Source organism: Babylonia areolata, chromosome 1 (assembly GCF_041734735.1).
Source record: "Babylonia areolata isolate BAREFJ2019XMU chromosome 1, ASM4173473v1, whole genome shotgun sequence".
In the NCBI taxonomy this organism is placed as follows: domain Eukaryota; kingdom Metazoa; phylum Mollusca; class Gastropoda; order Neogastropoda; family Buccinidae; genus Babylonia; species Babylonia areolata.
Window position 1 is genome coordinate 65909983 of NC_134876.1, and position 22153 is coordinate 65932135.

General features: G+C 39.3%; 1 protein-coding gene across 1 annotated transcript in view; it reads right to left on the reverse strand.

Moving 5' to 3' along the window:
- Positions 1-647: 647 nt before the first annotated feature.
- Positions 648-22153, reverse strand: part of LOC143285817 (transmembrane protein 72-like) — a 37242-nt gene continuing 15736 nt past the window's right edge. The window contains exons 3-6 of the mRNA XM_076593250.1: positions 16171-16242; positions 15019-15152; positions 13336-13438; positions 648-11382 (exon numbers count right to left, since the gene is read on the reverse strand). Of these exons, the coding sequence (XP_076449365.1) occupies positions 11277-11382; positions 13336-13438; positions 15019-15152; positions 16171-16242 (415 nt within the window). The 3' untranslated portion in view covers positions 648-11276. The remainder of the gene's footprint in view (positions 11383-13335; positions 13439-15018; positions 15153-16170; positions 16243-22153) is intronic.

Consider the following 22153-nt stretch of genomic DNA (forward strand, 5'->3'; position numbering starts at 1 on the left):
TTTTGCCACCAAGGATGCCAGCGTTGCATTCACACAGCCACCAGCTGTCTCCAGCCATCTCTAGGCACCAGCTTTTTTTATTTGTCTTGAGTAATCAGATGGGATAGAAGGCTAGTCCAAGGAACAGAACTTAATGATTCAAGCAGTGTGAATCCCAGTAATATTCATTTCTTTCATCGGGAGAGCACCATAGCTGACAGCTGTAGGTATAGGTGCACTGAAGTGATGTGTTCTCCCTGGGGACAGCAGCCCAAATTTCACAGAGAAATCTGTTGTGACAAAAAAAGTAAGTTTCTAAAATCCTCCCCCACAGTGTCATCAACATGCCCCCAGCAGGGCAGACCTTTGTAGTTGTGGGAGAAAGAGAAATGGAAATGTTCAGCTCTGGAAAGATATACCATTCTGCCCTGCCTTCCACTTCAAAGTGTGCAGACATATACCAGGTCTTCACTCGCGTCTCTGACAATGATGACAACGCAAAGAGTTGTTATATCCTCATACTTCCTTCTCCTCTCCTTTTAAAATAGAAACACACACACACACATACTGCTTTTGTTGAATACTGAGGGAACAGACAATCCGAAAAGTGTAGTATCTGACTGATAGACAATCCATGCAAACAAACAGATAAGGCAAATCAGTTCTGAAATAAGAGCTTTTTTTCCTTCTTTCAGCATTTCTCAAAATACACACCCATACAAGAGCATATACTAGAAACAAAACAGTCATAATTCAAGCAATCTTAAAAATGATATAGTAAATCACTTTCTTTTTCAAAGCATCAAGCCAGCATGAATGCAAATCTTAAACTGATAGTTCTCTCCCTCAACAAACATAAAACAAAATAAAAATTTCAAAAAGAAAAAAAAAATCAGCATGCACAAACCAGCAACTCTAGAATATGTTCAGATCTCGAGGAAGAATGCACAGGAAATTGGGTTTCTCAGAGTATTCAATATTTTCATGTCAGCATAATCAGACACATTCATAAGCAGAAAGGTAGAGAGCATACAGTTCCCAGACTTTTGATGGCAGCAAAGTGAAATGTACACACAAGTATCTACACACTGACATGCATTTTGTGCATGTCAGATTTGGCGTGTGACATGACCACCCAGGAAGGCACATAAAGCTTGTCAAAAGATCCCAAACAATACAGCACTGAAAGGCTCCACACTGACTACGCCACTTCAAACATCTCTGTCAAGCAAAAATTCTTCTCCCTGAAAAAAACAAACAAAAAAACAAAAAAACTTCACATAAAAAAATCTACAGGCTTCAACAATATACAGTTCAATATACTTCTGGCACATACGCAATTTGGACAAAAAGAAAATTAAAAATAAATACAATCATACTAAAAAAAATAAATAAATAAAATAAAAAATAAAAACTGGGTGCATGCTACCAGTAACCCTCATCCTGTGTTGGATGAAAAAAGAAAAAAACCAAAAACACCTGGAATATTAAACTGAAATATATCAACATCAAGAAGAATTGTTGAGGAGAAATTTTAAAGCAGACAACAGAAGGATGAAAGTGGGAAACAAGGGAATAAACTAGAATGGAAACAAGAAAACAAACAAATATGCTACTAGCGCAAGATTTTCACAACACAGATACACTATATAAACTGTAAAACATAATGGTGTCGTCAATACTTCTTACATTAGCAACAAATGCACACTTAAAACTTGTGTTAATACATGCATTTAATGTTCAGTTGAAGCACACTCGATCAAATATACCAACAACAAAAAAAACAAAACGAGAGACTTTCATGGAGATCAGAATTACCTAAACTCTGCAAAATTGTCATCCGTGCACATTTTATTAGCAAGCAAAGTAAATAAACATTGAAATGTATGAAAGAAAGACCTCTGCAAGAAAAAGTTACTGTGCTACGTCAACTGTGAAACCAAACATGTTTTTATTTTATTTTTTAACTGGCTATGCAATCACTTCCAAACTGTATTTGACTAATTACTGCCTGTATATTAAAAAAAAAAAAAAAAAAAAAAATTCCAGAATATAAATGTATAACAAAGATCAATGAATGTCTTGTACAGCAGATAACATTGTATAAAATGGTGTATAAAAAATATGCTGAGAATATTCTCATTTCTTCTCTGGTGTCTTCAATTTTCACTCTTCATTTCAATGGATCCAAATAAGAGACAGAGAGGGAAAGGAAGAAAAGAAAAAGAAATTGTCATCAGAATTTGAACACTAACACAAAAAATATGAGCCAACAGTTTAACCAACACCACCTCAAGCATTCAAATGTACACATTGAACAAATCAATGACTGAAAGAAACCTACATTTAGCACAGCGAAATAACTTAGAAATCACGGTTTTGTCTAAATAGCCATATTAATGGATTCCAGTTTGTGTGTTTAAATACCTCAGTATAAACAGTACATTTCTTATGATGCAACATTTTTGGTTCGTGAATTTGCCATGAACATTTGAATAGCAAATTAAGCACATGCACTGTGGAACTGGTTCATAATTGTCCTTGAAAGCAAAGGGGAAAAACCTCCTAGAGCTGTTATTTTCTTTGAGAAATCGAGTGGTATGTTTGCTGATCGTATTTCATCAGTAGGTAAATGTAGAAAATTAAGCAACAGCTATTGATACTGTCTGCTTGACTATGATGAACCAATGTTAAACATGACAACTTTTTTTTCTTTTTTCTTTTTTTAACACACATTTGTGTATCCACTGGTCCAAACTGCATTACTGTCAGTCACAGAAATGCTGTTAAGTTGTACACACACACACACACACAGAGGTATATATATCCAGCCCCAACCCAAAAACACACTCACAACACAAACAGAACACAAGAAAAACAGAACATCGTCATGACTTTTTCTGGAAAAACAAAAAGTATCCGGTTTTTCAACATGTCACCAATATATGATTTTTTTTACAATCATTTTTCACAAAAAAACAAAACAAAAAAAATACCTTTCCCTTCTATTCATCCAACAGCAAGATAACAAATTGGTATGATGCACCTTAAAAAAAAAAGTTTTTGAATAAGGTTTACATTTGTTTAAATTGCACATGATATATGCCATGATGTGATCTATAAAACACAAACCTCAATACAAATGTGCTCCCTGGATGCTTCATTTTGGCATGATGGTCTATTTCTCATGTTCCAATAACGCATACTTCATAATGTATATTCAATTCTCATATATATCCAAGAGAAAAAAGTGGAAAATGTTTTCCTTGCTCTGTGCCTAACATAAAAGAAAGTTAACAATCATTTCCTGTATTGTACATTGCAAAAATGGTCACCAGCCATGAACTTTGTTTTCTGTCTTTTCAACCACCTCAAACGAAGGATAAAAATGGACAAGCCGTTATTACAATATGGACAAAAATTATTGCCTGATAGAAGTGTACTGTGTTATGCTGTATTACATATTTTTTCTGTGTATGAAATTCAGGCTGATCTCCCTGTGGAGAGTGTGACAGCACAGTGCAGCACCACCTACATATAAGGTAGGTGTGCCTATTTGTGAACAATCCAGTCGAAGCGACCAGCTCAACGTGTGTACTGTATAATATGTACGATAGTCAAACGTAGTTCTTTTGTTTTTGAAGGCTTTCTCCTACTGGCTGTACCAGGAAAAGTTTGCCTGTTCGTCTATTTCAACATTTTGTCAACATTTGAAATAGCAGGGGTGCCCGAGGGTAAATGCAAACGGGCAAGTCTATTTGCAAACAATGGCTTTGGGTACATGTAGACAATTAAAACAGAAGCAGGTCTTTTAACTCATTAGACATATTATTGGAACATCACACCAGACTGTTGTATTGTTGGTTTTGATCACATGCACACAAACACACACAAAGACATTTAAAACTTTTACACACATCCCACAAAAACACCCTTTTTGGAGTGCTCAGCGACTGTGCAGCATCATTCGCAAATAGACTTATGTAAAAAATATCCTATAGTCTAATTGCAAATGACACTATTTTGCACATTCCTGTCACTGACATTCTGATCTGTCACCAATATGCTTTCTTAAATTCTCCCAGCACTGGTAATGCATATTCAACATATCTGATCAAATCAACTATTTTGAAGAAGTCATACAACTTGCTTCCCTTGATTTTAGGATTTTGAGAGCACATTTATAACTTTGGTCAGCAGTGGTGCGTGAAGAGAAGAGTGCAGAAACAGCCAGAAATAGCTGATGTTTGACTGGTTCTTGGAAACGGATATTCATCAAGGTATTAGAAAAAGGTCAAAGCAGACGTTAAATTGTGAAATGCAACCATTAAGAACGCTTCGAAGTGGGGCGGTATATGAATCGTTCGCAATTACACGCTGTTCACAATTACCCATACTGACCCTATCTTTTTCCTGTTTGCATGTGTTTTATCTCAGTTTCAGTTTAGTATAAAAAAAAAAATGGATTATCAAACAAAATTTTGCCAGAGATACAATCCTTTTGTTGCTGTGTCTTTGGGGTTTTTTTCTCATCTGAATGACAAGCACTCAAACCACCACTCACGGTGAAGTAGAGGGAGGAGTGGAATTCCCAGTCCCTGCATGGGACTTGGACCCATGGACACTCACTTCTTTGTCAGGTGTGTCAGGTGCCACCTCTCCCATCATGTAAACTGGAAGAGGAGCCAAACAACACAATGGAACGAATCCATCTGATGCCCAGTGTCCCACTTGGTTCTGCATGGCGTTCGAGTGATTGCAAACACAGCAAGTGATGGGCCATTTGTCGTGTGTCATGCAGGCTTTTTAATAACAAAAAGAAAGAAGACAGTCTTCTCAGAGCTGTTTCCTGCACAAGCTGGGAACGTTAACCCTTTCACCACCAGTCATTTTAAATTACAAAATTCCCTTGTGGTATAAACACAGAAAAGACAGCAGCTAAGAATAGCTGGGGATTCCCCCTGCGATGTACAGAAAATATAGCCTATCCTACCACCGAACATTAAGAGCAGTAGGTTCATGGATAACAGACCAATGAATGGTCACCTTTCAGTGACATGGGTCCTTTATCATGCCTGTGCATAAATGCGAGCTTGGCGGTGAAAGGGTTAATTACTTTTTTGCTGGAACCCAGTGATAGCAAACCTGATACGACCTGAAAGGATGAAATAAGACGGCTTTCTTTGGTTACAATCCAACACTCTCTCTTTCTCCAACGCTGTGTCTTTCTTGTTGAGGATCTGAAGTGAAGATGATTACATGGAAAAGTATTCTTCAGATTTTGTTTCACCCTCTCATAGTATCTTCTACAAAATAACGATGTCATTTCCTTTCACAACATCTGCTCACTTTCTCTGTGAAAACTGGTGAATTATTTTTCCTCGTTGGATCTTGCTTTCAAATTTGCCGCAGAATCCAATACCCACTGTCACCTTATAAATGAAGCTAATCAGTAAAGAGTCATATAAAATACTGAATTAGCAGATTGCACTGTTTTCCTGCAGACTGATCTTCAAATCGTCTGTAAATGATGTTTCACAGATGTATTACAAACAAAAAAACAGATATAAAAAAAAAAGAAAAAAAACCCACAAAAAGCTAAATAAGTTATAATGTCAGCCCCTTAACCGCCTTTACTGCAATCCCTGACCAGCGCCACAAGACAAAACCACTTATTGATCATTTTCTCTTTACACATTCATCTGTCAACAGCTGAGAATGTTTTTACTTGCTGGAAAATTGTTATTTTCTGATGATTCCTAATGGACAGACACTTTCTGACATCTGATGGACATGTTTTTTTAAAACTGAGGTAATGTTTCAGGGAAGTTTTTCTTTCTTTCAAACTCTGGAATATTTTCAAGAAAAAGAAAAAAAAAAGAAAGAAAAAGAAAAGGCAGAAAATTTACAGCAGATACAGGTAACAGATACACATACATACCAAAATAATAATATAAACAAAATGTTCCATTCTCCACTCTAGTGATGCTGATCAAATTCATTCTTCTCAGTGTATTATTTACAGATAATGGAGGAAGGGCTGACACAAAAGTAAACAAGAATAAATAGATAATCATACACAAAAACGATGTAATACTTTGGCAGAGATTAGAAAGTGAGTAATGCGCAAGTTTTAGCCGATCTCACAGTACTGCAAGTCGCTGCAGGGTGGTCACAAGTGACCAAACACCCTAACTGTCAGCTGATACACTTGGAGATCTGAACGCACACTCCATGAATACTATTCAGAGAACATTGAAGCCTGACAAAGGTCCTGTGAGAGTACAGAAAGCCTGCCAACTACTGTTCCTTCTCTCACACACACATCTCGAGTGACAGAGTGAAGAACCAAAGGCTGAGTAAACAATGGTTTTCTGATCACCAGATTCTGTCATATATGCAAGCTATCTTAAGATGGGAAGCAGATTTTCTCCGCATGCAGATCTATTTCTCTGCATGCAGATGATATTCCAAATAATCTTGAAGTAAAAGATTAGGTGAGAAAAAACCGAATCCAAATTCTGTGAAACATAAAATGCCATAATCCCCCCATCAAACAGGCACTGCAATACTAAATAACTGGATAATATACTCTGGGAAAAAGAACTGAGGAAAACCATTAAATATGCATGAAATGATAAATCTGCATTTTGGAAATGATGCATACGGCATCAACCCATCAGAAATAACAGTCACCATAATTTTACATTTATCTTCTTTCATACAGGAGTCAAAGCAAGAAAGCACACACGTAGTGCACACAAAAAACAAAAAACACCTGCAACTCTACAAAGCAGCAAAACTCATGATCTCAGCTTGTTTCACACAATCTCAGCACTTTCTTGCAGTCTGGGTAAAAAGTCAAACAGATCAGTACAGCAGCTGCAAAGACACTCTGGTGTATAAAAAGTTTAACAAGCAGACATCAACATTAGCCGTTAACCCAAACTTACTCTGAATATCAGATCTGTAGAAATTGAATCCAAGAACAAGCAACAATACCGGTATGTTCTTTCCATTAAGTTGAAATAAAAATGTTATCACATGAATTCTTTCAAAGCATCAATATTAAAGGTCATTAATGTGATACTGTTGAGGGAAAAAGAGGGGAGTAAGGGACAAGGTTTTATTGGCATATACAAAACAGGCAACCTCACAACTGGTGAACCGATAAAGATTATTCATATTTTGAGGGGAAAAAACAAACAAAACAACCCCCCCCCCCCCAATCTATTTCAAAGTTCAATATTAGTGTTTCATAAAAAACTCCAAAAGATTCTGTAACTTTTAAAGGCACCAATGGTTTCCCTGCCTGTTCACTGATCAAACCACCATTGCATATCAGAGAAATGGGACAAGAGAAATGGGACAGAAAGGAATAGTGAATTCTTAGCAAATCAAGAGACAATTCAGTAAATTTCACCAAATATTTTAAATACATTCATATATTTCTTTCTTTTTTTAAGCAACAGAATAAAATATAAATAATCTAGATAGGGAATTTCAGAAAATATACAAAACTGGCTTGAACTAACTGTATTCATCGGTAGAGATGGACTTCCATGAAGTTGAAATCTGATTCATGAGCATATATTTGACTTGCAAACATTTACATATACAAATCAAGAGCCTTTACATCAAGTTTCATAAGCAAATTAAGTTCATACCATCATTCATTATCAGCATTGCTTCTGCACTTTCTGAAAAATGTTATCAAAGAAAAAGTGTTCATCATTTAGCGTATCTCCGTAAAGGTTATACTCGCTACCAGTGTTCTGTTTTTTCTTCTGCGTAATCATGACACTGTTTGTTTGTTTTTTTGTTGTTTTTTTTACTGGACTCAAACAAAAGATTGTTAAAAAAAGTGAGCAATTTATGTCAATCTTTCAGATGGTATGCACAGCTTACTGACAACAGCTAATAAGTGTCTGGAAACTAATCTCCAATGTTTTCTCTCAGATCTGTTCATCTAATACTGTGAAATATCGAACGAGATCAAAATGTCTTGTCAGTGCTGGAAAAAATGTTCAGTATTCTCTTTGGATCTTTTAAAATATTTTCAACATGAACTATTCGCAGTTACATATTTTTCACGTTACCCTGAAGCTCAGCAGATTAGAGCAAGTAACGCAAGCAATTTCTTCTGTACTATCTCCCTGCTATTTCTCTGTTAAAATTCACATGAACTAGAATATGTCAACATCGACTTCTGCTGAAGAAGAGTTCAGTACGTTGTGTAGTCCAAGACAAGCAAACTGTGCCACTACCAGCCCTTCCAATAAGAATATGGGCAATTCCCTCACCAGTTCCAGCTGTTGTTTTTTGATGTTTTTTCAGCTTTCCTCTCATCATGCACAATATGTTAGGCACAGTACCGAGGCACCTGGACAACCAAGTCCTGATAAATACAGTGTAGTCTTGGTATGTCTGAGGTGAAATGAAATCTAAATGTCAGAATCATGAAACCAAAAAAAAACCAACAACAAAAAACAACCAAGTACAGTTACAGTCATTCTTTTCAAATGGGCAAATGTACACAACTCTCTATGTTCTAGGCCTTCTGGTTGTCACAAGTATATTTCTATTGTTCCCTGATTCTTTGTCAGTCTTTCCCATAAACAAAGGTACACAACCCTCTATGTACTAAGCCTTTTGGTCACCATCAATAGCTTCTTGTCCTCTGACTCACGTATTTATTCTCCTATTCATGTACCTATACAAAGTTCTACAGAGCATATATATTAAGGGCAGAAGGACACTTAACTTCGCTGTTATCCACGGTCTGTCTCCATCAAAGTTACATCACCTGTGAATGTGTCAATCACTGTTTAAGGTTCTCTCTGTTACAGTGTTGACAAGCTGGAGACGCATTGTAACATGGGATTATTCTTTCCTCATTCGGCTTCTTTCTTTATCATCCGTATTTTCTTCCATTTCTTTCTTCGTGTCTGTCTTTTCTTTCTTTCTGCCATTTTGTTTTTTCTTCTTTCTCTAGCAAACTGCACAACAGATGTAAAAAGGCTTCCCACCAAGCGTCGTTTGGTGAATCTAAACTTGGATCAACAACAACAATAAACAAAGAACAAAAAGAGGCACATGAACAAGTCCACTGTAAATGCCTGTCCCTCCCCATATCTACGTTAAGGTCCTGCACACATTACCACCATCTCACAGTCACACTCAATTCCATAAATGTTTCAGCAATGTTCAACACTTAAGAGTATGCCCAAAGATCACCAAAATCATGAACACAAGCCCACACACCCACACTCATAACTCCTGCATTCATTGACCAACAAAACTCAGTCTCAACCTTAAAGATTGTCTTCTGAACAACATTGCATATCAATTTCTATGTGTACACAGATGCATACATAGAAGCACTCTGTTGACTCTCATAAGCCATAGAGGAACAGATAACAGCGCACAATGTTTCAAGATATCGAAGGCAAACGGGTAACTGTATATAATGTGTCATGATACAGAAGGCACACTACAAACCATCAATGCACTCAGACCGTTCCACACAGAGCTGGTCCTCTCGTTCCAGTGACACCAGACAGCAAATGACTAGTGCACTACTGACATCTTTGATCTTGTTGAACTCTTGGGCCATTCTATGGTCTGACACACAGATCTAATACCTGACACGTGTGATACCACGTGGGACCAAAACCAGAAAATGTTGAAGAGCAGCAGAGCAAAATCCCACAATTCAGTCAGCCTGACAACTTATAGATTCTTTCAAGTCTATGAGAAATGTGAACCCAAAACAAGATAATCGACAAATATTTTGGTTACATGCCTTTAACAATGAACTCATATAAAATATAAATATACCCATGATGATCGACAAATATTTTTGTCACATACCTTTAACAACGAAGTCACATAAAATATAAAATACCCATTACAATTACCCCATGAAAACATACAACTTTAAACCTCAGCCATCAGGAAAGGAAAAAGAAAGGAAATGAAAGAAATCATCTGATTGTTTTAACTGGTTGATTCCGAAATCATTACTTCTCTTGGGGAAAAAATCCTTTTTTTTTTTTTTTTTTTTAATATCTATGGATGAAAAGTATATTCTGAGATTCTGTAATATCATGAAAATTCATGATATTTATGAAAAAGGACTTACTGTTTCATGTCCACTCATGAGTATATAATAAAAAAAAATATGACAGCAGGAAAACAAAATCACGTACTAAATAAGACAGAAAACAAATCTTTTCAAATGAAGAAACAATGTGGTACCTTTCAGTTGTCTATCCATCTGCATTGCTCTATCATGCGCTATCATTTCTGACATTGGAAGTTCAAATAAATGGACAAGAAAGTATGATTCACATGGACTAAAAGATCTATGTGAGTGAAAACGTACAAACTCTTTCATCTTTCAAAGCAAGCACTGACTCTCCCAAAGCTCATAGAAATTCCAGTTGTTCATACAAAATGGAAGCCTTAAAGAAGTTATAAAAAAAAAAGTTTTGAGATTCAGTAAACGAGTCAAAACCAACTCTTAACATGGTAACTGGCTATCTCAAGTGCACGCAAATATGCAGGCACACACAAATGCATAAGCACAACCTCACTGAATGAAGAGTAAGAAATATTATGGACTGAAGAAGTGACAGTGAAACGGGTGACTGTAATGGAAGTGTATAACCATCTCCATCCTCTCCAAACTTCCATTTATGATTGACTTCAAAATTCCAAATCAAAAACTGTAAATGAATCATACTGTCCATTTAAAAGAAAAAAATAGGGTTCTCATTTACGGAAAAGTTGAGTTAAACCAAACTATTTGCGGGAGCCAAGGGAAAAGTCAACAAGTAACACTCTTAATACATAATTTCCCAAAGATTTAAAGTTTACCCAAATCACTGATGATCAAAGTTCTAATGCGCCTTTCAGTAGACAATTTCTATCATTCTTGGATTGCCATTAACGAGACACACCAGTCACACTTTCAGCTACATGACCAAACCATACACAAAGCTCTTCAGTGCCAAGGCATTTTCAATGTATAATTAAGGCCGCTCTGCAAGTTGTAACAATCAAAAGGTTGCATAATAAAACATGTTTCATGAACAAACAAATTTGAAATCCCCCACCCCCCACACCCACCAAAAAAAATTCCCATAAAGAAACCTTGGAAAAAGGCAGAATGGTGAGATGAAATGAAACAGTCGTGCAGACAGCAATTTAAAAAAAAAAGAAGAAAAAAAGAGAAGAAAACACCAACAACAAACATCAGTAACAACAACAAACTGCTGAGGCTGTAGGAAGCATCATACTTCCAGAACCTCAATCTGGTCAGCAACGCTCATGGCTGAAATGTTGGCAGTAGGGTTGACAATGCTGTCCTCGAGGTCCTCTTGAACATCCTCGTCAAACCTGTCAATACGAAAACACACATCATCATAACCATCGGTTTCAGTTTCACTTTCTCCACGAGGCGTCACTGCATTCAAACAAATCCATATGCGTTATACCACATCTGCCAGGCAGATGCTTGACAGTAACATAACCCTATGCGCTTGTCAGGCCTTAGGTACATGCTTATTTATTTGTGTACCTATCAGAGTGGATTACTTTTTATATAATTTTGCCAAATGACAACACTTGTGTTGCCATGGGTTCTTTTTCAAGGCACCATGTAGGTGCTGCACACGGGACCTCAGTTTATCATCTCATCTGAAAGACTAGATGCTCAGCTTGATTTTCAAGTCAAAACTGAGAGAAAGGGCGAGAGCACCCTCATGGACTCTTATCAGCAGCTAAGCATCTTAACCATTCTGCCACCTTCCTCATCATCATCAAACCTGTGAACACAAACATATGTCACCTTCAACAGAATTTATAATCATCAATTTGTGGCAGGGTTTCTTATTCTGGAATAATGTTTCCTAATGCACATGTTATGTTAGAACGGATTTCTCAAACAGCATGCTAGAATGCTGTGTTTTTTAGAACTGAACCCACCATTTAACAATACATAATGATTAATTCACAGTAGTGTTTCTTATCCTGAAACTGTGTTTCTTAAAGTAAACGTTATTTTGTAACATATATTTTTTAACTGCATGATAAATAAAGCCAAAGTGTTTAAATACTCGCCTGTATGTACTTCAGTTTGGGCAGTGTGAATGACAAGGTTGTGAATACACAGCTGATTTCCAGTCATGTGAATAAAGATGTGTAACCATCGTATTTCAAGTCACTTTCAACAAGGGAAGGGGGTTTGGGGTGCAGAGAGGAGAGAGGAGGAGAGAGAAGGAGAAAGAAGGAGAAGGAGAGTGGAGAAAGAAAGAGAAGGGGGAGAAGAGACCAATGAATTTTTTTGGACGTCTGCATGAATAAACAGGTTAATTTTTTTTTCTTATGAAAACATTTCTGGCTAGTCAGAAATGGGAGGGAGAGAGGGTGAAGGGGCACAGTGGGTTTCCAAATTTCTATTAGTTCACACACACTGACACAGAACACACGAACCAACAAATAATAAAAGTTCATCAGAAAATAAGTGAGAACAAGAGAAAGAGGGAAAAACATTCAACAACAAACAAAACAAGTACAGCCACTACATGAGGAACAAAGGAAAACAACTTCAAAATCATATGCAATGATTTAGTTTTCGTTCACAAACACAAGAAAAAAAAAAGCTTTGTCACTATTGGAGGAACAAAGGGAAACAACTTCAAAATCATATGCAAAATTTAGTATTAGAACACACACAGGTACATACACTACAGAGAAAACACAAACCTGCAAATAATAAATGTTAACCAGAAAATAAATGTGACAAAGAGAAAGAGGGAAAAGCATTTAAAAAAAAAAAATTTTTAACAAAAAAGTAGTCACTGTTGGAGAGGAACAAAGGGAAACAACTTCAAAATCATATGCAATTTAGTATCCAGCCCTTCACAATACACTGCTGTTGCTTATCTATAGCACACATGAAATGGACATGGTCATTTACCTGGTAATTGCTTCAACAGATGCTGACTATGCTGAATTGTTATCATCTTCAATCTCTGTGTTGTCTCCCTTCGTTTCCTCCCCGCCCCCCCCACCCCCAATCCCCACCCCAACCCCCATCCACTCAAATGGTTACAAATAAGTTACATTAGCTGCTCAAGCCCAGGTACACGGATGCGCGAGCATGAGCACACACTCTCTCACACACATACATACAAAATAACAATATTCTATGAAAACCCCTTTAAAAGAAAAAAGAAAAAAAGGGACTATAATGATGCATCTGTGTGTTTACATGTCTGCGAATGTTGAAAAGCAAAGTTCCTATTCATGTTCTCAGAATTTCTGAAGGGCAATTTCCACCTGTCTTACCTGTCATATGTTCTTTTACTGATGAACTGCTCCACAGCAGCCTTTTTGCGTGTCTGGTACGTTTTGATACAGTACAGCAACCCAGTCAATGCAAGCATCGCTCCTGCATAAACAAATGGCATGTTTTAAAACTTGTATAATTGGTTTTGTTTTTATCATGAATATCAGTTTTTTAGCTACTTTTTGTTTCATGTGTGTTTTTAGGGTAGAGAGTGTCACTTTCCTGTATGTGAGATTTCTAAGTGAATTGTATTCATATGAACACCAGTATAGGCTACATTCTTTTGTCAAAAGAACACAAATCATGTGTTTTTCTGAAAAGAAACTGACGGAGTTTTCTACTGAAACCACTTTTGAAATCATGGGATGCATAGATTGTGGTTCTGATATGGCTGAAGAAATAATTATATTTTAGTTATGTAATTTTATATTTCTAAATAGACAAAACATTGCTGTATCACTGTGAATTTTTCAACAAAAAACAACAAAACAAGCATCCAAACAAAGAAAACCTACCAAACTAAGTCCTTGTATCCAAGATGTGACTACAAAAATAATCAAACCTATCAAGACTACAGTTCAGTTCAGTTTCTAAAGGAAATCCATGTATGCTAGTTGCTACACCACATCTGCTAAACAGATGCCTGACCAGCAGCGTAACGCAACACGCTTAGGTCCTGAGGGAAAATACAATAAAATATCAAGACTACAAACATTTGGGAACAATTCCACAACGTGTGTTGTCACCGCAGTCCCTAACTCCTCCACTTCTTCATCCTTCTTTGCCTCCTCCCTCCACTTCCTCTCTTTGTCATTCCTCTGATGTTCTTATGGCCATAGGCAATACTATAGTATGATGGATTAAACCATCATATAGGCAGTGAACAAGTTAACAGGCACAATTCTTACTGATGTAAATTTCCACCAATCAATATAAAAGAATAATATATAAACATTTCAGTCATGTGAAAATGGATCCGAATAAGTTTCACCATCTCTTTAGTTGTAAAATCCATTTTCTGATTTTGGTGGTAAAACAAACTTGCAGACAGGGAAAATGAAAAGAAAAGTATGGGGGCACTGCAATGTAGTGATGCACTGTTCCCAGGGACAGCAGTCGGAAGTTCACACAGAAGTATGTTGTGACAAAAAGTAATACGATACACATGACAGCATTTCAAGGGTAACAGCCAAACATATGTCACTCTGGAGAGAGGATCTGGTGTTTCTCCAATATCAACCATCAGGGGCAGGCGTATGATAACAATCAAAATGCTTTACAGCATAACACAGTTACTTTCATGCTTCTTTATCACTTCTGTCAATATCCATTATACGCTGTTCACTTGTAGTGGTGAGCGGGAACAAAGGATTTGACCATGGTGCTACTCAGGCTGCCTGATTTTGATCGCATAACGTATCAGACACCTGTATTCATCACCAGTCCAACCAGCATGCTGGGGTTTATGCAAAGGTATGGCATCTGTTCATTTGTTTCTTTTTAATGATGTGATGTAGCATATATGGATCAGCCTTGACAGCTCCCTTGAAACTAGAGCCACACAAAGCGATCTTATGATCATGCCTCACGCTGTCACAGCAGATCATCTCCTTAAGCCACATCATCCCTTGCCTGGCAGTCTGGAAGCAAAGCGTGACATGACAATGTCGGAATGCACTGACCTGACACCATGCCCAGAAGCACAGTCTGGGGACAGAGGAAGCAGGGAATGGCCAGCAGCAGATACAAGACCCCTTTCCTCCAGTCGTCCAGCCACAGCACACAGTTCCACACACGCACACAAATACTGGCTGGGCTGAAACACAGCAGGGGTAACATCACTTGTACTGAGCTCTGATGACCACACTCACTGTAGAAACAGAAGCAGCATTAGCAACATCACCAGCATTAACAGCTCGGATGGGCAACGCAGACATGTGGTCAGAGCATTGGATTTTTTTTTTCTTCTGAGGATCATGAGTTTGATTCCCGTGCGTGCTTGGTCAGTTGGTGGGTTATGCCGGAACTTTTTCTGATTTTCCAAGTCAACAAATATGTGCACCTGCTAGTGGTTTTACACCCTTTGTGTGTATATTATGTATACATGCAAAAAATAAAATGTACATGTTGCAGAACCTACAAATTAGTGTAATCCAAGTCACTGTGCTGGTGGGTTACAGAAACATAAATAAATCCAGCATGTATACCCCCCCAAAATGGAGTGTGACAGCCTTCGAGTTCATACATGTAAGAATGAATGTGGGAGTTGCTGCCAACCATCACAGAAATAAAACAAGCACACTAGCAGTAATGACAGCTGCAGCAGCAGAAATAACAGCAGCTGATGAACTGATAGTGGCAGTCAGCAGGGAAAATATAATAAAGTGATATAGACAGAAGTTGTTCCAAACATGATTAACACAAAGTTCTGAAAATATATGAAAAACACAAACTGCTAACCACACTCATCTGTATGTCAAGTGTCATCACTGAAAAAGAAAGTAACTTGGATGTTAGTGTCCATGATGTTACGTAGTCTTTTTCCCAATAAACATATACAAATACATACAATTCATATATATTTAGCAATATATAGCACATGTATACAATACACAATGACACTAATATAGAAAATACAATATTAAACCTTAAGGATTACCTAGCACACAGAGTATTCAATTCTAATCCGGCACCTACAATATCAAATACCTATGCAGCACATTATATATAATTCAACACTAATCCAGCAGTGCCATAGACAATATTCAACACTATCTCATATCTGCATTTCTATGCTATTCAAATCAATTGTGCAACACAATATCTGTTCTTACCTCACACATACTTCCACAAGGTAGTGGAGAAGAAACACCGTTTCCAAAAATGTAATTATCACAGCAAGCGATCTGCAAAGAAAATGAGCAGTTTCTATTTCAGTCCACTAATAATTATCAGTTCAAAGTTTGGCATGAAGTAAGGAACACTTTCAATTTCAGTCTACTAATAACTGTCATTAAATGTGATTGGTATAATTAATGTACTTAATGCAATCAATGAAAAACTTTAAAGCATGATTTGTTTTTCCATTTACATTCAATTCCCATTAGTGATTAGTGCTAAGGCAAATAACAGCAGAGATCTTTCTGCCATCAATGGTCAAGATGTGTGCTGATCTGCAAGTTCCTAATTGCTATAAGTGTGTATCCAGACTAAAATATGCCTGTTACTGAACCTGATAATTGTGTCAACTTTGGTCAAGTTTCAGAAACACTGTAACTCCTCTCACCAACAAAACATAAAATGAAAAAGGAGCAAGGCTGTACAAATAGAATGAATCAGAACATGGAATTTACTACAATCAATGCACAGGAAGAGGTAACTTCACAAACCACCAAAGCTGGTAAATTACAGCTGCAAAATTCTGGTCCTTTTTAATTCATTAAATATAAGTTTATGTGTGTAACTGTAAGTGTGTGGATGAGAGAGAGAGAGAGAAACAGAGAGAGGGCAGAGTGACTCTCACTGATGCGTGCGTTTATGCGTGAACGAGTGTGGGTGAGAGAGACAAGACAAGACAAGACAAGACAAGAGAAGACAAGACAAATTGTTTACTGAACTGGGCCATTTGCCCATGTTCAGGGAACAGTGGGGTAGGGATGAAAATCTGTGGGTGAGAAAGAGAAAGAGAGAGAGAGAAAGGAGAGAGAGAGAGGAGAGAAAGAAAGTGAGAGAGAGGAGAAAGAGAGAGAGAGAGTCTCTGTGTGCGTGTGTGTGTGTGTGTGTGTGTAAATACAGTCATATATCATCATATGTCATGTGTGTATCTGTGAGTGACTGTGACTGTGTTTGTAAACTTGTGTGTGTTCGTGCACATGTGCATATACAAATATCAGTGTTTGTGCACATACATGTGCATACAAAAAATCTGTGTGTGTGTGTGTGTGTGTGTGTGTGTGTGTGTGTGTGTGTGTGTGCAGCACACATGCACCCACCCACATACATGTGTAAGTGTGTATGAACAGCTGCCAACACGAATTCAAACATATCCATCTTCATGTCAAACATATCATTGTCAGTCACACGACTCCAGGAAAGGGTAATATGCCCAGGTGATGAATAGTATGATCCTTGTTTTCTCGTTTGTTTTGGGGTGTTTTTTCTTTATACAATTACATAATACAGAATACAAAATGGCATCAAAGCAAATGTTTAAAACTGATTATTATACATGTATAAATAATAAATGGACATAATAACACACAACACAGAAGAATCAATTACGTTAAGTTCATTTTGACTTAAAATAAACAGACATAAAACATGTTTGGACATTATATGAAAAAGAAAAAGAAAAAAGATGCCAAAAGGATGAATGTATAAAACAACACTGTGAACGTTGTGATCAAGAAATCTGAGGCACTGTTATGGTTTCACAATATAAAAGGGTGATGGTAGGACCAGGCAAAAGACAACAACACTATATTGTGAGAATGAAGTGAAAACATTGTTACACATGACAAGAGGATATCTGAGAATATCTCATTACCTCATGATTCTTATCTAATATATGGTGCTACATGAGATACCCCTGTACAATGTCTGATGTTTCATATAAGACTGACTTTCATTCACAATTCCATTCAGTTCCATGTCTCAACAAGAGATCTGAAAAGATACCATTCCACTCTAACCAGAAATTTTGATTTTGATTTTGATGTGTAATCCTTAAAACATACTGTACTCTTGACTTAAGATCCTGAGTGAAAGCTGACATTTTGATTGAATCATGAAGATCTTGAGAATACAATACACATTACAGATTACACATTCAACATCAGCTTGACTGTAAAGCGGACAGGAATCCACATTTTCATCAATCTGTGTGTTTTATAGATCCAGTCCAGGCAAATACATACATCAGCTGTCATTCATCTTATTCTAACAGTGTACCTTTACATATACTTTTTTTTTTTTTTTTTTTTTTAAGATTATATATTGATATACTATCCTTTAAGAAAATCCTTTGGTGACCCACTCCATCCCCTTCAGAAGAATACTGGAGAAGGAAGAAGGAACCAAGTGAAAAAGAATGTCTACCAGCAGCTGTTGTGGTCTTAAGTGACCACAAGACAGTTAAGTAATCTCCACATGACAGTCTAGAAGTAAATGTGTCAGTGTGTTTCCTGTTGTTCTTTCAGTTCGCCAATTCTTATGTCACACACACACACACACAAACATATTATATGTAATTTGTGTGTGTGTGTGTGTGTGTGTGTGCGTGTACGCGCACGTGTGCGTGTGTGCATGCGTACATGCGCGCATGTATGTGATGCTGACTCTACATGGACAAAGTTAATTAAAAAAGACTTATGTATATCACCTAATGATAATGAAAGGAATTGAAATGGGGTGAAATGAAGAAGACATGTCCAGTTCTAAAAAAGAAACAAAATTAAATAAAGATAAATATATATATATATATATTCAAACATTTATCAGAATCAGAATAATCTACTACCCTCGGTAAGGAAATACATTTTGCAGTGTTATGATTTCAAACACCACAAAATAACAACATGCAAAACTGAGCTACAGCGCACATAATGATTCAACTTTGCACAGGTGCGCACACATATTTCTCACAGAGCATTGATTAAAACAGTGACCTGTCTCTTTACGGCCTCCCACCCATTCCAATCCCCCCCCCCCCATCACTAAGCCATTTCATTACCTCCGTTTCTCATCCACAATTATCAAGTCTTTTTTTCTCCCTTACTGATCCCCCACCCCCCACTTCCCCACCTCTCTCCCACTCCCTTGCCTCACACACACACCATGAAGGTCAGGGATTCACACATGTTCACATCCTCCAACGCACTCAAATTTACTGGTCCACCATCCAGACCACCAGCTGTGTCTTGTTATTAAATAATTTTGTGATAGTCCAGTTGCACCACAATTCATACCGGACAGCTTGTGGTTGTGTCCCACGCTTTAGTTTTCAGTGTTTATATTGGAGACTGTTGTGAATCCGAGTCAAGTGGGCAGAAGTACAAAAGATTATGGAATTTACTGCTAATTACTGAATATTAATGTACAATCGATTACAAATTAATTTACTTGCATTGCTATACTCACCATGACCCCTAAACACAGTCATGTATATACTATTAGTAGGTCGGTCCGCGGCCGCTGTGGCTGTGGTTAACAGCGCAGTCCAGACCCATAATTTGACCATTTTCAACTCGCTCGTTTCACTACGAAACTTAATTAAATGACACCAATCTTATACTGGAATAAAGTTCATTCTTTCATCTATCTTCCTGTGGTATTTGTTTTTATCATTCGAGTCAAACTGGTATGTGCCGGGCGTTCAAACACAAAGGGTGTCGCGTCGATTTTTACTGCAGGTGACAGACTCCGCCGTGCTTGCCGCGCGAGCAGAATAACATGTGTGTCACTCGATCGTTTAATCACACATACTTAACCGTGACCCAACTAGTGCAGACTCCGGCAGGGGTCTGACATTCCTGTCCTGTGCAAACTACTATCCGCCTATGCGGAGAAAATGAGAGAACTACGGCCGATAACCTCCCGGAAGTAGGTAACGTCCCCTTTGTCCCCCTGGTTATCGCCCTCTTTTTCCGGCAGCCATCTCGACACCTGTACCTGTGCACTTCATACGGCTAAGTTTTTCGCATTTTCTACCTGTCTATCGATTCTTTGGCGTTTCTGTTTTGTGTCCGATTATGTCTTCAAACAGGTCGCACAATTATGTAGCCCGATTGGGAGATCGGGCTAAAATTAAGGCACGATCGCAATCGATTCGCGATCAGTCTGGGCCCTCTACCTCTGCCGCTCTCAGCAACGCCAACCCTACGCCACCCCCACTTCCTCCGCTACCTCCGGTCGACTCCAGACCACCACTACCCACTACGCCTCCTCCGGCGACTTCTACAGGTTTGCTTACCAATACACAGGTCAGTGGTGCCATTCACAATTCTTTTTTCGATTCGCGATCGGACTCGTCGCGATCCGCGATTTCTCGGCTCTGCCAGTCGGCAGTACCCGAGTCGACCTCCTCTATCCCTTTCCCCATGCCCTCAGTCTCAACAAGGGATTTTTGCACAAACCCTTTGGGGAAACAACGCAAGTCACTTGCTCTGGATCCGCACACTAGTCTGGGCCCTACGTGCGATGCGTCTGTGGTGGCAGGCCGTGACATCGGATCACGAGCCCCCCACGCGGCATGCCTCGACCGTCTCGGATCCTTTGGCGACCGTGGCGTGTAGGGATGCCCTCCCATTGTGCAGGGAGGAAGGTGGACCACTAGGGGACACGCTTGCCCATACGCGTGCACCCCTCCCCTTGTCACGATTTTCCAATCCAAGGGAGGCAACTCCTGCTTCGGTCCCCTTATCGGTGACCGCCGCAGTTACTTCCCTTGCACCGTCACTGCCCCTTGCCTCCAGTGCAGGCGCATGCACGGTTCCACCAAGCCATGCAGTGATGTCCACATCTGCCATTTCTCCAGCTGCTGCTGTTTCCCAGCCACAAACGGTCTCTCAGCAAGCTGCTCAAACAATCAGCAGCTCATTATCAGCTTGCTGCAGCAATTATGCTCCACTGTCCTTCCTGGTGCCACACCTTCTCCTGCTTCTGCTCTTCTTCTAATGCAATACCACCACCCCCTGCCACCCACCAGCAGCTACCCTCCACTTCAGCAGGACACACTCAGAGCACCCAGGACAGCCACACTGGCCACGTGCCCAGCACACAGCCTGATCCATCACCCTATGCCACTGAAGAGACATTTTCTGATGGTGACACAGACACAGAGGAACCACCTTCAGAAGAAAACCAGTTGGTTTCCCTGCAGGAAGCACTAGGACACCTAGCTTCCTACACTCCAGACAGGGTGGAGACAATTCATGCACCGGGCACGCCTCAATCCTGCGGTGCTATGGAAATCATGGGCATCCACAGATCCTCCAATGGCCCTCACTATGCCCTCACACAGTCGCCCATGGTACTTGATGCCCTGCATAGTACGCTGGCACGCATCAGGGGCCAACCCATCAGCAAGGTCCCCTCTGATTCTGTACCCGATTTCCCTGCAGCAATGGGTCGAGGCAAATTCTTAAAAACCCAACCCAGACCCACTTCAAAACCCCCACTGTTAGCTCCGGGTCCTATCCCGCAAAGGCCCCTGCCTCTTTCTCAGGAGGACCTACTACTACTCCCAAACAATTCGCAGGCCAATCGCTCAGTCACAGTGACAGACAGATTCTTGATGGACCTGGAAGAAGCTGCAAGGTTGTCCCTTGAATCAACTGCAGCCATAGACAACTTCCTGGCGGGCCTTGCCACAGCGCTGATGGAAACGCCAGCTGATCCACCAGCCGGCCTTGACATCTCGGTCTTCTCTCCCTTCGTACAGCAGATCGCCCAGCTCCTTATGCGCTCTGCCAACATACAAGCGCAGGCCTACATGAACGTGATTTTGGCCAGGAGGGACGCTGTGCTCGACCACTCTCCATACGTGCGTTCTCTGCCAGAACATGCTTCCCTCAGAGCGCTTCCTCCCGCCGACGGTTCCCTTTTTGGTCAAGGCTTCCCCACTGCGGCCATCAAACGCCGCGCAGACTTGGGTAGGGACCTTGCCCTCGGCGCAGGCCCTCTCCGCACTCAGGCACACCCGCGGCACGCTCAACGGCATCAGCCCTACACCTTAAGGCGTACCAACATTACCTCCTTCGGACCGCGCCCGCGCCAGTCCACAACCTCAAACGCCAGAGCACAACCCAGGCCACAACC